The 15,852-nt window shown below is 32.3% G+C and overlaps 2 protein-coding genes across 3 annotated transcripts; both read right to left on the reverse strand.

Moving 5' to 3' along the window:
* Positions 1-144: 144 nt before the first annotated feature.
* On the reverse strand, positions 145-5,720 carry Bma-gly-7 (Uncharacterized protein; the record flags this gene model as incomplete). Of its 2 annotated transcripts, XM_043082000.1 has the most annotated exons (17): positions 145-282; positions 367-492; positions 648-727; positions 1,005-1,096; positions 1,222-1,367; positions 1,445-1,561; positions 1,699-1,816; positions 1,916-2,005; positions 2,150-2,239; positions 2,613-2,820; positions 3,622-3,788; positions 3,943-4,078; positions 4,238-4,407; positions 4,490-4,542; positions 4,684-4,762; positions 4,988-5,051; positions 5,537-5,720. In XM_043082000.1, the coding sequence occupies 17 exons, from the start codon at positions 5,718-5,720 to the stop codon at positions 145-147; spliced, it is 2,058 nt and encodes a 685-aa protein (XP_042937934.1). The 2 variants fall into 2 exon arrangements, with proteins under 2 accessions (XP_042937934.1, XP_042937935.1); XM_043082001.1 differs by lacking the exon at positions 5,537-5,720 and having other exon boundaries at positions 4,988-5,037.
* Positions 5,721-7,791: 2,071 nt separating this feature from the next.
* Bm10579 (Uncharacterized protein) lies at positions 7,792-14,602 on the reverse strand (the record flags this gene model as incomplete). Its single annotated transcript, XM_043082002.1, has 15 exons — positions 7,792-7,828; positions 8,013-8,050; positions 8,542-8,666; positions 9,285-9,485; positions 9,735-9,850; positions 9,997-10,069; positions 10,832-10,880; positions 11,253-11,378; positions 11,463-11,612; positions 11,808-11,987; positions 12,530-12,633; positions 12,972-13,053; positions 13,468-13,601; positions 13,870-13,983; positions 14,530-14,602. 15 exons carry the CDS (start codon positions 14,600-14,602, stop codon positions 7,792-7,794), a joined length of 1,602 nt encoding a protein of 533 aa, XP_042937936.1.
* Between the last annotated feature and the right edge of the window lie 1,250 nt (positions 14,603-15,852).

Below are 15,852 nucleotides of genomic sequence, written 5' to 3' on the forward strand. Positions count from 1 at the left end.
TTAATACTGAGAAAAATCCTTTTTTTTTTTAAATCCTTTTTTAGGTTAATTCGTAATTCCAGAAAAAATTCTGTGAAAAGTTATTCAAGATGATATATTGGTTATCAACAACATAGGAAGTTCTTGAGTGGATTATCCAGTTAATTAATCAATATATATTTCTCGCCATTTCCATTTCTGCCATTGATTTTCCGAATCACATTTTTCCATTGATAGTACCGAACTGGATATGGATTTAGCTGCTGTTAGGCACAAGTTCCTGATAATTATTTGCTCGCTTTCCTAAACATTCAAGATTTTTGTATCATTTTGGAAGTATTAGAAATTATTTTGCCACTTGTAAGCATTAAAACGAAAGAAACTCACCTCATTATAAGTAAAGGGTCCATCAACTGTCCCTTTTATGCAATGGTTCGTGATTAAATTCCCATGTACGGCAGTTATACACCATTCTCCCTGTGCCAACTGGCCTTTTCTATTCAATCTGATCAACTTCAAACAAAATCTTCCTGATTATATTGGTTAGAGTAAATAAACGAATGAACATTAAGCTGATGCTATTTTACGCTTTAAAATCAAACATCTCATCAATTCCAATATTAAAACGTATATTAAACAAGAAAAATTGAAACTTCAACTCACTTTACCTGATTTCCACCATAACCATGACACGGAGTTGCACCAACAATACCCGGTACAGGTCGGCCCATAGTGTCAATACATTTTCCTAAAAGTTTTATATAGCAAAAAGTTCTTCGCGCAATTTTACAGAGATCTAACAAAAATCCGAAATAAGACAGTGCTTTTCAACTTACATTATCATGCAACGATAATCACTAAGCTGATAAAACAAGTCTGGATAAAAGTCAAGAAATGTTAACAAAAGTAATGTGGGAGATATAACTGAAAATCGAAGATTAGAAATCCGTGGAAAAATATTTACAAATGTAGCCTATTATATTTAGCAATAGAAATAATGAAAAATAACAGTTCAGTGGAGGTACCTGTAGCGTGATTTTTTGCTTCACCCCAAACGTGATTTTCCGGTGGAAAGGGATAAGATACAACAACATCGTAAGCAACTTTTTCCATATACCTTAAGTTTTAAGAATTTCTTATAACAAAAATATAAAAAATCCAAAATTAAATGTTCAGTGGAGATCATCTGATACATGCTTTGCTAATAAAGAAATTTAAGTTTTTAAATTCTTATAAATTTACCATTTGAAAGATTTACACTTCAAGCTTTTCCTAAGCTTGAGCTGTGAACTTATGTTACCCGGCAAGCGATGTCTTGCCGACGGCTCTCGAATATAGTAATACTTGTCATATTCATCCATCCATGTTTTTATGACACGAAGCATATTCTGAAACATTTTTAATGCAAATTGAAAAGAAATACCAGAACAAAAGATCTCGGAGTAGAATTGCGATGAAAAATTACAGTTGAAATAACTGGTTTTCCAGAGAGCTTCCCGAAACCATAAGGCATATGTGACCGGTACACATGGCCAACATGCGAACATGGCACAAACAAAATTCCGCCTCCGCATTGCCAGATCTGCAAAATTTATTAGTTTTGATATAGATAAAGAAAATGAAAATTTCATACCTAAAACTTGCGTGTTCATTTTTTAATTTTAATTCAAAAAAAAAATACCAAAAACTATATTTTTCTTACAAGTAGAAAAAACTAACTTTGAACGAAAGTTCATACTGTTCACCTCCCCATATTTGTAGTCCAGGATCATAATAACCTAGCTCTTCGAACCACTTTTTATTAATAGCAAATAAGCCACCTGCATGAGTTGGAGACCTAGAAAATTCTACAAATAAAGAACACCTGAAAAAAATTGATAACCCTAATGCTTGCAAAGCAAAACTTCGTAAAAAAAAAAAAATGAAAATTCATGACCTAAATGGTTCACTATTATGTTTTCTTCGTAGTAATTCTTGCGATGATAGCTCAGTTTCTTTGTATAAAAGCCCCCATTCGAAAATACCACTGCAATGAAGAGTTTTTATAAACTAAACAAAACATTAAGATCCTTAGTATTTGATCCTACATTAAATATTGAGAACTTTCGCATAAATTTTTCACTAGAACATTATGAATAAAAATTAATACAATGTGAAAAGAACTAATAACCGATAATGTTTATCCGCAGAGCCATAAACTATTCGATAAGACCAGTCGTTCTTGTCAATGCCATCTATAACCGGTACTGTCATAACTTTTCTGAAAACTAAATTGCATACTACGCTTTAAATACGGAAAGGGGTCCTTTAATGAAGAATTGAATATTTCCCAACTAGAGCAGATCTGGAAGCAGCCAGAGAAAACATAATAAACTACTTAAATTTTAACATTCTACACAACAAAACGAACAAAACAATCAAGAACTGATTCATTGTTAGAATCTATTTGTTCAAAGCAATGAAAATCAAGTCACTGTGCACGTGTAATGACTACTGAAAAACAGTAGAATAGCGAACGATTATCATAAATTCTATCATCTTTCATCAATATATTGGTGATTATCTGACTTGGGCAATTCAGCCACAAAATATTCGGGAGTCAGTACATTTCAATTACTTACAATTTAGCTTACCTGTTCTGACGTATTGGTGCAAGAAGTGGAGGTAACCAATTAACGTTTACCTCGCAGTGTGCATCCAGAAATATGACTACATCACCAACCGCTTCTTTAGCTCCTATACTTCGCGTACGAATAAGTCCTTCGCGCTCAGAATTCCGCACCAACTTTACTTTTCCATCGAATTGCTTTAAATAGACATCCAAACGATCTTTTAGATGTTCTGAAAAAAACAAAACCTACTATATAAATCACTAATGATTTCACTGTTTTGAAAAAAGAGCATTCTTTTGTATTACAATCTTATTGCTCTTATTTGCGTCAAACATGGTAAGTTTAACATTCAAATCACAATTTCAATAAAACAAAAAGATGAGATTTCGAACTCAAAATCTGGTAGAAGAGATAAGCATATCATTGTTTAGAAAATTTTTACCCTACAAATCCTCAGTCTTTCGAGACTTCAGTGGAACTACAATTACATGGCCTAATAATAAATTTCAGGAAACGGCATCGCAACTGAGAACATTCGACCTGACACGATCTAAACTACTTGTGAGATGAGTAATATTTAAAATTATCTTAAAAAAAAATCTATCAAAAGTTATAAGAGCAACAAAAATTCGAAAAGCAAGCTCATGATAAAGGAGTATAGCAAATTGTTAGGCAGTATCTACAACAAAGAGTACTAATAATATAAATTTAGCAATACTATTTGAGAGTGCTTAAAAAACGGTAAAAAAATGAAAAATCTATGCTTGAAAGAAGATAAAAACTGCAAGAATTTATTGATTACTTAAAAAGATTCTAGAGAAAAAATTACAGTAGCTAATGGAAGCATATCTTGTGATTATATAGCAGTAAATTTTATGATACTTATTTTTAGATATAATAACCACTTATTAAAAACATAACTTATTCGCATATATTGCCAAATTTCAAACCCTTCTAAAAAGCCAGTATCCTTAATAAAATCTTTTGAACCCGCAATATTATTAACAATGAATTGTTAAACAGAAAACACCTTTGTCACTAAAATCATCAACCATGATGATTTCTTTGATCAAGTGTGGTGGAGAACGCAATAAAACAGAATGGACAGTGCGCAGTAATGGTGTCCAACCTTCGTTATGAAAGGCAATGACGATACTTGCAGTGGGTAAATCTTCCGGGTAATGCCAATATTTGCATCTGGAAAAAAACATATATATATGAAGAAAACGCAAAATGATGAAACTTAAATACAATAACCGAAAGAAAATCAAATATTTTTGCAAATGAAAGATGAAACTTTCACACAATTATATTCTATTTTTAATCTACCGATAGATCATATAACACTTACTCATCCATTCTCACATCAGGAATACTTCGATTTAAAGAAATCATGTCGCTCACGTAAGTATTGAAACCATATTCTCTCATCGCTTCCTTAACCTCCGTCAAAGTTTTATCTATAAGAACTGGTTCACCCATTTCTCCTGAAAGCAAAATTTTAGACTGAAATACAGAAACTCTTTTCCATCCTTAAGATTAACAATCCAGACAATGGTCCAGATTTTAATTTTTCACTCTGCAAAGCAGCATTATTTGCCGGAGAAAAAATAAGCGATAAGTTGATTAAATTACTAAATGAATACCATAATCCCCTGGCTGCAACTGTGTCTCTTTGGGTTCAAAATTCCCAATTTCATCCAATTTAAAAATTGTATTCGGATCTGGATCACCAGGTAATTCAACATCGCCACCAAAATGTTGATTTTTGCTTTTCCTACCAATTCGTAATATTTCTTTGGTGTCCACTCTTCTACTAAATCCAAAAAATATTTTTATAATAATTGGGGAATGAGTACAATGCATTTCTCATATGCATAAGCATAAAAAAAGCTTACTTCCCATCCAATACACCTTTGCTGTCGTACTTTTCACGATTTCGTATTACTTCCTGAAACTTTAGAAAACAGGGCATCAGTTCCAAAACAACGTAAATAAAAGTGAATTAATCATATTCATTCGCAAATAAGTGTTTTAACGTGAAATTTATTAAATCAACAGGATAATGGATGAAAAATAAATATGAACACACCTGAGACTGATTTAATTTATAGGAAAGAGCAAAAACAAGCAACAGAAAGCATACTGCAAGTAGAGATGATAGAGACGACCTGAAAGTAAAAAAAGTCAAGAATGATATCTTGGAACTCGAAATCCTCAAAAACTTAATTCCGGAGTTTCTACTTTACTAGATCTAACAACTCCAGCAGAACACATTCTCTTCTAATTCATTCTCATCACTGGCCTACTGGATACATCTTTCCTAAAACAACTTGTTTCTAATTAAGCTATCAAGATTACCAAAGAAATGGAGAAAACAATTAAACTAAGCTAACCAGTGCCTGAAGAAGCGAAGCAGCTGAAACCATCGCCGTTTTATAGACATTGCACTCCAGTCATCTGATCATTCAGAAATTAATTAACAATATACAATGCAGCATGAATTGTAGAATTTATTACGTAATTCAATTTTTGCTACAGGAAAATTGCGGTTTTTTAACGGTAATAATTTTTTTCTTGACTGAACTGAAAATTTATTTTTGAAATTACTAAGAATGATGACATAGTCAAACGCAAACAAATTTAATAGACAAATAACAAATAGAACGTAAAAACCGCATTGTCAAATAATCGGGAAATATCCAAGAGAACAAGTCATTCAAAATAATATAGCTTAGAAAATATTTCTCACACTTAGTCATATTTCCGAAGCTTTATCGAGGTCGTTAATCTGAATCAGGAAACAGAAGAAAAGTAGACATAACTATTCTAAAAACTATTAAAGACGATGCCTATAAAAGAAAGAAAAAATCCAGAAATAGTTATCTCCCTGCATTCGTGCAAAGATTTCAAGTTTCAAACTTTAACATTATCGAACAGATCACCAAAATCATTATAAAAATCTGCATGCAATAACTGCTGTTGTTGCTTTTCGAGTCGTGGATCTGCTGGACCAGAACCGTCGTCGAAATCCATCATATCTGCATTCTGCGAATCACTACCATCCATTATGAAGTAGCTACTATTACTATTCCCTGTTAGAACAGCTGCACTTTGAGAACCCGGCATCTTCGCGTTGCTTCAGGAATTCCGAAGAACTACCCAACAAAGAAGTTTACCTGTTGGCCACTAGTGACAGTTCTCCCACTTGAAAGAGAACCAATCACGGAGGACTTTACCTGCTAAAAATGAGTGTTCGATGAAGAGAAATGAAAAAATTCAATACCAAAAAATAAAAGAAAAAAATCCGAAACATGCACCTTGTAAAAACTCTTACATCGTCTCCAAAATCGTTAGCTAAATACTAATTGCTTTGCTTAAGAAAGATGAACTCTTCCATTATCAGACTTTTTTACTCCGAAAAAACTACAGAAAAGTTCAGAAATGTTAGGAAAGAGTACAGAGGGAGGGAAAAGGTCGCAACAGCAGCAGAGGAATTACCCAGGTTGTAATAAAACGACTAGTAACCAAGAGAACTTCGCAAAAAGTTTAATTTTATTCTGGAAAAGGACTGCGAGCAAATATCTAACGCAGGCATTTAAAATTGAAGTGAATATGAAAAAGCACTACAGTTATGGCGTTGATTATATAAAATCAAAAGTAAACAAAACAAGACTAAGTAAAAACACTTGGATCATAAGCAAACTGTTTGATAAAAGGGATAAGCAATTCCAAGTAATAGTAGCTGTAGTTTTGACATTAGGACATGCATAGTTCCATATCAAAATATATCATTCATTTGGCGAATTATTAACAACCAAACCTACTCGTCACATAATATTCTATTAGAAGAAAAAAGGAAATTTCGCAAAGCATTTCACTACCTCTCTTTAAACAACTGAAAGAATTAATATGAATTACATGTGTCTGCTCCTTCGCTAATTGTTGGTACACTTTTTATTTTAACTAATATTTATCTCTTTGCCTGTGAAAACATAGAGTAGGTAACTGGCTGACAAAAGGTGTAACAACTAATTTCAAATATGCAGTACAAGTCGAAATCCCGTCTTCCATAATCCCTTCGCCGAAAGTTAGAGAACATTAAATATAAACGAGACCCAAATGTAAGAAAATAATTGGAAAGAGCTGAAATATTTACAATTAGCATGACGTATTATTCAAAAATTTCAAACCATCACATTCTCAAATTATAAATAACTCTTTCCTTTTTTATTTCATCAAGTCTTTTTACGACTTCTACAGCCATAAGCAAGATTTCTCCTAAGATACACTTGTGCAGTGCTGAAGTTTAAGGTGACAAATGTGCTAAAATAAGAAAATATGACTGGAACAAAAAAGAAACGGTCAGACAGATAATACGCAAGACAGACAACAAAGGATATTCAGTGAGTATGGCACGCCAGACAGAAGTTTGGGGAAAGAATCAATTTCCATTCCATATAGTAACATAAATTTTGTAGCTAAATTACCTTCAAACATGTTTTTTAATATAGGAAAATTTATAAGCAATAAAATGGTCAATAAGCTATAGGAAATAAGAAAAAATAAAATAAGCTCCTGATGACCTCAATAATAACCTCAATAAATGTGCATCGTACTGAAGAGCTACAATATCTGCTCGTTTTTCTCAGGTGCGATTGCGTAAATACCGTAAAGCTTTATTGTATTCAGAGCTCTTGTGTGATTCAGATTTATTTCTTTCTTATCTTGATATTTCACTCAGTTGTTGGAATAGCAACAAGCATTGGCATTTTCAAGAAATGTCAAGTCTTATAAAACGGAAGTTTGTATGACAAAACGGAATGATCCTGTCGCTGGAAAACTGACACCTAACATCGACAATCTAGACAGAAAATGAACTGCACAAAATAATATGAGAGCTCTGGAGGGAAACCGAACACGACTGAAATGACACAATTGTCGAGATGTGAAAGAGTAATGAATCTTTATACTTGTTCAGTTTTACATCACGGATTTTATATTGTCAGTAATCGTAGGCACTAGTTTAACGAACAGTGTTGTTAACTGCAGACAAGGAAAAACAGAAATTTTGAGCGCAAACGACAATGGTAAGAATTTAATAAAGAAATTCAACTGAAAAAGAGAAATGAGAAAATAATCCAACGAACTCACAAAAAGAACGTTCATCAGTAAGAAAGATCATCAGTCATTTGCTTCTTCAGTTACCAATTTTTCCAATGAATATATTTCGGCCTCTGGAAATCAACCTTATGTATAACACAAGGAAATATAATAAATCCTTACAATAAATAAACAGACTAACTGGAGTTCATTTCTAACTCAAATCAATCCGATATAAATAAACAGACTAACTGGAGTTCATTTCTAACTCAAATCAATCCGATTTATTAGATTAACAAAAGAAGTGTAAAGACTTACGAGCACACTGTAGATGAACATGAATCCACAGAATCAACCTATAAAAGATTCTAAGAACTGGAAAATCCTCTTGAAATGCATAAATATTTTGCAACAGTATAAAATGTTTATAATAATAAATGCATGTAATCATATAAATTACAATTTGTTATCACATAAATTACATCAATTACAATTTGTTTTTAATGTGAAAAGTAGTAATGACGGTTCGTCTCTCTTTGCTTTTGCTTGATCTTAAGCATTAATTTAATGACTGCTGAAGGTAAACATATAATGTATTTTTATATTCAGGTAGTTTTATAGTGATTCAGAACACTTTTGTGGAAGCTAACTCTTTTGAACAGAGATTTAATGGCAACTAAAAAGATGGTTTTAAAGTAGAAAATTATCTATCAAGAGCACTACCCAGAAAAATCGTTAGAAAAAACATCAACGCAATAAATAAGTTTTGTTAAATTTTTTTGAGAAATAATCATCCAAGTACTATAAGCATTATCTTTTTCCTTAAAAGAAAGGCGTGATAACTTACTACTTGTGAATATTCTTTTGGTTTTAAAAGAAAATCGGCATCCACTGAATCATTTTTTGAGGAAGACATATTAAAATATCGGTTATTGTTCAGTACTGTTAGGTTTTCCTCCAAGGTCGGTGTTTCTGAAAGCAACAAAGATCGCTCAGGGAAGTAGCTGTTGAATACTACCGTAATATATTCAGCACCAATACAATAAATAACACTTTTTTTCAATAAATAAAAACATGACAGTTAAAACAAACATGGTAATTAGAACGAGAAACAGAAGGCAGTTAGAACGAGTTAGAGACAAAAAAATAAATGCATGAGAAACAAGCGCAAACTTAGTATAATAAAAAAACAACAATACGAATTATACTTTCGAAGTGAGACAACTATTAAATGTCATTACAAGAAGCTAAAAACGATACCTTACTTGTTTTATGGTACTTATCATGACCAAATCTAAAATGATTATTTTAAAAAGCCGTAAACATTAAATAAGTACAAACAGGAAAAATTAGGATGCAAACAAGAAAAGCATTTCTCCAATTACAAAATCAGTCTCCGTTACTGCGCAAGGACGATAAGAGAGGAAAATTGAACAATTCTGATATTCCTCTAAACGCTATTTGCTAAACTTGATGTTCTAATATCACAAAATTCAACTTAGTGCTACACAGAATATATTCTATCCTATTTTTTTTTTTTTTTTTTTCAGTATGTTATTTTATTTATTAATTTTGAATAATGAAGATTACCATATGCCATGCCATCCATAACTTTCGGTTGGTACTTATGTCTTCTGGACTCCTTTGCTTTTACATAATCAGCCCAAAGTGTGAACACAATATCAGATGCAACTATCCTACCCACATGAGATTGTATAAAGTGCAATAGAAGAACACTGTCTGGATGCATTGCTTCGCAAATAAAATTATTTAGAAAATATTTGTTTTGATCTAAAATTGATAAATTTCATAAAAAAGCTTAATTTTTAAGCCTGTTTCATGAATCAAATAAATGAAAGTATATGACACCTTACCAAACACTGTCAGCACATATGTGAGTTTACTCAGTAAATGTTTGAACAGAAATGAAATTCAAATAAGGCAGCGAGCTAATGTCGAGATCGTTCCTCATAAGTGTAAAGTCTTCTTTGTTTGCTCCAAACAAAAAGATTGTTATAAATTTGCAATTTTGAAAATTACGTGCTAGTAATATTAATTGTCGATAGGAAATCGCCTGTTTCTGTTCTTTAGATCCTCGCGTCTTTTCACTCTCTGTGTTAACAGTTTCGCATTCAGCCGTTGCACACAGACGACGTCTAAAATACCTTTTTAAAGAACATAAGGAAATTTTTGGAAACTGAACTTATTGATTCATGGCATAAATTTAAGAGGAAAACAATTTGAATTTGAATTGGAAGTGTGACATTATGGCAAAAAATCGTAAAAATTATTTGTTCCTTACCTAATTCTGGGAAATGAAGCGTTTGTAGTATTTGAAAAATGGTCCTCGGACAACTTCTCACAAAAATCACCATCTGAACAAGATTTTTCAACTTTAAAAATTACGAAAAGTATTATTAAAATAGCGAAACTTATCAAAGACCATTCTATTGCATTGGTCGGTACTGTTTTGCAAGATGAAGAAAATTTTCCATTAATCCAATTAAATGGCAGAAAACGTTAGGACATATTATGCTTAAAATTACATATCCGATATTTGAAACTGTGTCGCAAACGGGAAGGATAAGAAAAGAACAAGAAAATATTACAGTAATCTGTAATGCGATTCTGTAATTCAGTGCTGTAATAGCAGCATTATTGGAGTTAATGGAAAATAACGCTCCATCGTTGGACAAAGCACCGCAAATCAGATCTACTATAAAGAGATGCTTTTTGATTATTCCATTATAAATCAGAAGAACTTTAGCTACTTTAAAATGCCTCTTTTATGTTTATTTGTGGGCTGGAATATTTTTACAGAAAAATCAATGTAATCTTAAAAAGTAGTTTTGTACATTTTCAGGCATATAAAAAGCCTTTGCTTTATAATTCATAAATGGAATACGTTCTAAAATTTGTCAAAAATGTCAAAGAAATTTAAACCTAAGCATTTATTAACAATAAAAGAAAAAATCTGCGGTGTTTAACCTGCATAAAACCATGTGTAAATTACAGATATAACAAGTAAAGCTACTATACAATTCCGGGGTAAATTACACTGGAAAATATAGAGAAAAATATTGAAGAATTAAGAAAGTTCTTTCAAAAATGAAATGACTAACTTTATAAAAACTCACTATTATCAAAGAGGTTATCATCGAGCGGTTCTTCTCTGCAAACGAAATCCTAAAATGCATTAAAAATATTTCTATGACGTACACTGTGCTATAACTGTGTAATTCAGCAAATATAATTTAGCAATGTGTCATCATAAACCAGGAAAACCCCAAAACGTTATTTAGAAATCGTTACTGATCAAAAGGAATCAAAACAATCTTTCGTACAATCATTTTAACAAAAACAAAGTTTTATTTATCGGTTCGTCTATTTAGATCTTCAAATTCAGGTCAAACGTGAAGTATATAGCCTATAATAAATGTTTCTATTTGTTACTGATTCTTTCCGGAAAACTTAAAACCTAATGTGTGTCACACAAGAACTTTTTTACCAAGTAAATATTAAAAGTAATGCATTTGTAAAAATAAAGCATAATCAAACCTGAAAATAATTTGATACAGAACGCTTACGGAATGTCGGCATGAACAATATGGTAACTGTGTAAATTGCGCTAATAATATTGACTGCAAGCAGCAGCAACAACCATGCAGACATTACTGCGAACACCTATTTAACCGTTTTTAAAGAAACTAATGACGTAGATAAGATTTCAATCACCAATATGACTGGATTATAAAAAAATTTAAGAACCTTTTCATTAAGTATATTTATTGCAAGCGCACACTGAACTGTTCTGCGCTGAACGTTCGCAAGTTCATGCTTAATATAGTCGCAATATACCACTCGCGGAAAATGCCCAGTGGTCGCCCAGTCTTTCCCTGTCCAAAGATCCTTGATTAGCTGCAAACGGATCTGATCAGGATTGCTGATAACTGATTTAATCTGTAGTATGTATAGTTCGATATAAAGAAGTCGAGTATTTTCTATAATGATATTAAGGAAAATATGAATTTATTTGGAGTAATAAATATAAATAGAATACAACATTTCCTGCATCACTATTGGAATTTTGAGTAATTAACGAAGCAAACGAACCTGATAACCCCAAAGCAGTGTTCCGTCACCTACAAATGCATTAACGACATAAAGCTGCAAGACCGTGTTTGCAATATTTAACAATTTTTCAAGTACATAAACGAGCGACGAATACCATCCAACAAGAGTGACACGAGTGATATTTTCGAAAACGGAATGCCGAACTGGATAAACTAGACACTACAACATTTCCACATGATTATATAGTTAACAAAATGTGCGATTTTGAAGCATATCGTAATCTATGGATCAACTAATATCGGATGGTGTGAACCATCAAAAAGTTAAGGAAGGAATAAATTAAGGAGAAAATTTCGGAACAGGATGCTAATTCATTTCCCAAAGCTATCTGTGCAGACAGTCATTCATAGCAGTGAACAGAATGGCTAAAAAAAGCATTCATATAATACAAAATTAAACCTATGACTCATACAACTTATAAAAATTACTCTTCCTTTTTCAAATCAGCTATCGACTGCCCTAACCACTACAATTTTATTCACAAGATAATAGAAAAAAGTTTAACGTGCACAAAATGTACTTCACTTTGAAATGAGAGCAAATATTCTAAGATACAACTGTTCTTTTAAACGATAGCTAACACTCATGATAGTACTGTCTAAAGATTGAGATTAAGTTCCATACCAAAGTAGTATTCCTTACAATGGACAGAATTCATACTATAACTTTGACAAAAAAGAGAACCTTTAAAAAAGTATTACCTGTTCAAGATATCGCACTAAATCTTTTAGAGCCTTACTGCGTTCATCTCTGAACATATGGTATATTCGAGTTGCTTCAGCTACTGTGAAAGCCATATCCAAATCTATATGAGAAAACTATAATGCTGGCAATCTGGAGGAAGGAGAAGTATTTTTTAAAAAGAAATCAACTACGATTCAGAAGCAAAGTAATATGAACATTTTTCAGACAAATCATTTATATTTTCTTTTCACAGAAACCAATAAAAAGAAAACTATGAAAAAAAAAAAAGTAGCCTCAAATAAAGTAACAACCAAGTTCAAATTCAAAATTTTATAATGCAATCTAGCTAAATCCATGAAAAGACGTGTAGAAAGCAGAGAAAAAAAAACAAAAGCACTCTTACAGAATAAATAACTTAAAGCATTTTCACAACCTTTATATTCAATCATACGAACTTACTGCTTAATTTTTGAAACCATCTCCACAGAAAATGTGGCACATAGAAGGATAGCGCTTGAGCAGCCAAAAGAAATGGCACCCACTGCAATAAAATGTAAGAGCATTGCAGTTACTTCTTCACCTTTATCGTTCCTTTTCAATTATTATTTTTTTTTTTGTGATAAGAAATCATCAAAACTATCAATCACGAAAACATACCTTAACATGACTATTCGAAAACTATCAATCACGAAAACATCACCTTAACATGACTACTCAGATTATTTTTAAGATAAGGTCTATAAAACTATAAAAATATTTATTGACAGAGGACAAAAAATAATTAGAAATATCTTTTTCATAGCTACGGAATCTGGAATGTAAGATTAATTAAGATAAAAGGATCACTTTATTCACACTTTAAAATTAGAAAGTATCATTATCTCCAGGTTACATTAGAAAACAATATGTGACATCAAGTATTAGAATTAAATGTTATTCAGTGATTAAATTTTACCTGGTAATAATTTTCATACTTTTTCTCATGCGTTGGGTCGAAAGCGGCAATTTCATCTGCTTCATATTCAGGTGGAGTTAACGAATAACGTTCCGATATGAAGCAGTAATCATGTACATAACCAATCCAAGAACCTAAATTCTTCATTGAAAAATGAAGACTTTATTTCACTTATTTAAGTTTTCATCAGCTTATAATTCTTCAAACAGATACAAAAAGAAGAAAAACGGTATGCTTTTTATCCTACTAATAAACTAAAGATTTAAAACTTCTACACCCCAATATTTTATAAAATGCATGGTTACGTGAGGCAATGAATTATAGAACCTTAAACATCACTATGATGATGAAAACGTTTATAAAGCAATAAACTCACGAAAACCAAAAAAGCCATGAGTCAACCTGAGTATTGCCGATCGACAAGGCAACGAATTGGAGCACCGAAATGTTGTTTGGTACCAATAAGTAGTGAGAAGAATAATAACGTCAAAACTGTGTAAAAATAATTGCAGCGGTCTGAAATAGAATGCATGAAAAATTACTTTACCTTCCAATATCAAGTTCCTACTCAGCCTACATTTTTTGCACTACGTTTTAGTTATATCATTCCTGACATCTTCATTTTGTAATATCTTCGATTTCTTTTCCAATGTTTCTATCGGTTATCACTTTTTTCAAATCACAGTATAAGAAGACTCTCCATTGTCTGAATAATGTATTTAAACTACCATGCTTTACCTTAGTGAATAAAACAATTATGAATCGAAGACCGTAAAGATAGTAATGATATGGAATTAATAAATTAACTGATAGAGAAGGACAAAAGATAATGAACAACAAATAAGAGACTCCCTCCAGGTACTGCAAATCCCTTATTCAGCAATTCCTGATTAGTTTTAGTTTCTATCATAATTTGTTTATCTGTTTAAAGGCTTGTAATATGCCTTCACTAAACAAACAGCTCCTTTAATAGCACTCATCAGATAAGCTAATGTTTCCTATGTTGCATGAATTTGTGTCGGGTAAATGTAAATTTATTAAAAAAAAACATAAGTAACTCACCGGGAAAGTCATCGAGTTCCGAAATGGTAATGCTTGAAACGAACTTATTCAGACCTGGTATCCCGAGAAACATCCTGAATGTCGTCCAGACCTGAATAACTTTGGAAACTTATCAAAATGAGCGATAACTCAATTGCAATATTCCATATGCAAAACGCAATAAACATTATTAATCTCTTTTCTAATTTACATAAATATAACAAGTACTTAAATGATTGGTCATATCACAACAGAAAAAGTGAGAACCAGATTCGGAGTCAACATAAGGTTCGGTCACAGGTTTGGAGTCAACATAAGGTTCGGGTCAAGGTTTGGAGTCAACATAAGGTTCGGGACAAGGTTCCGGTTTGGAGTCAACATAAGGTTCGGGTCAAGGTTTGGAGTCAACATACAGTGGCAGCAGCTGCAGAAAGAGGAAATATTCATTCTAAGGTTCCACAAAGACAACTGCCAAAAGAGAAAAGGAAGAAACAGTCAAGTTTTTTAATGGTACGTGCAAATTAGAAAAAAAGAGAATCCTTTGTTGTCCTGCGGTAGGTGTGGAAGAATACGATAGCAAGTATAGCTCCTAGGCATTGATTGTTCTTCACAGCTGTACTCTCACGTTGCTTCGTGTCTGAGTATGGTCCGTGCGTGTCGAGATAGGGCTAATTGACAATCACTGCTGTTGGTTCAAGGAACCTTTTGAAAGATGGACATTGCGATTTTCCTGTCGTGATTTCCTAAACGATTTTTTCTTACGCTTACTAACAGTTACTTTCTTGTATCTTTTTTTAAAATATAGATTCATAGGTGTATCTTAATATGCTGAGGTTAGTATCATTGAAGAAAAGTCCTGATTACCTTGTTCTTCTTAGTTGAGTCACCACCTATTACTTGATCAGTAAGCAGTCTTACGTTAAAAACAAGTAATACATACGTGCTTCTGACTCAAGTCTTTCAGAGAAAGAAAATGATCTTTTCCATTGAAATACCCTTTGCCCTACTGCGTACTTTAACTTCCATTTTCTGTGTTCTTCTGCAATTAGCAAATTGCTTTCATCTTTATAGATTATCTAGACTCATAAGCCTAACACAAGGTCTATCCTTGTAAACTTGAAAAAGAGACATAGATCACAGGATTTCCCTGGCAAGAGCAGGCTGAAATTACAGATTTTGTTTGAGATGAATCAGTGAACTGAAGATAGGAAGAAAGGTAATCTTATTTCTTTCAGTTTTTAATTTAATTACCTTGAGTCCTCCCGCATTTATTTTATAAGAAGGAAACTACAGGTAAATGACTTGGCCAACTTATCGACTCCCACAAGTACATAAGTGGGATTT

Source organism: Brugia malayi, assembly GCF_000002995.4.
Source record: "Brugia malayi strain FR3 genome assembly, contig: Bm_v4_Chr4_scaffold_001, whole genome shotgun sequence".
Classification (NCBI taxonomy): Eukaryota; Metazoa; Nematoda; class Chromadorea; order Rhabditida; family Onchocercidae; genus Brugia; species Brugia malayi.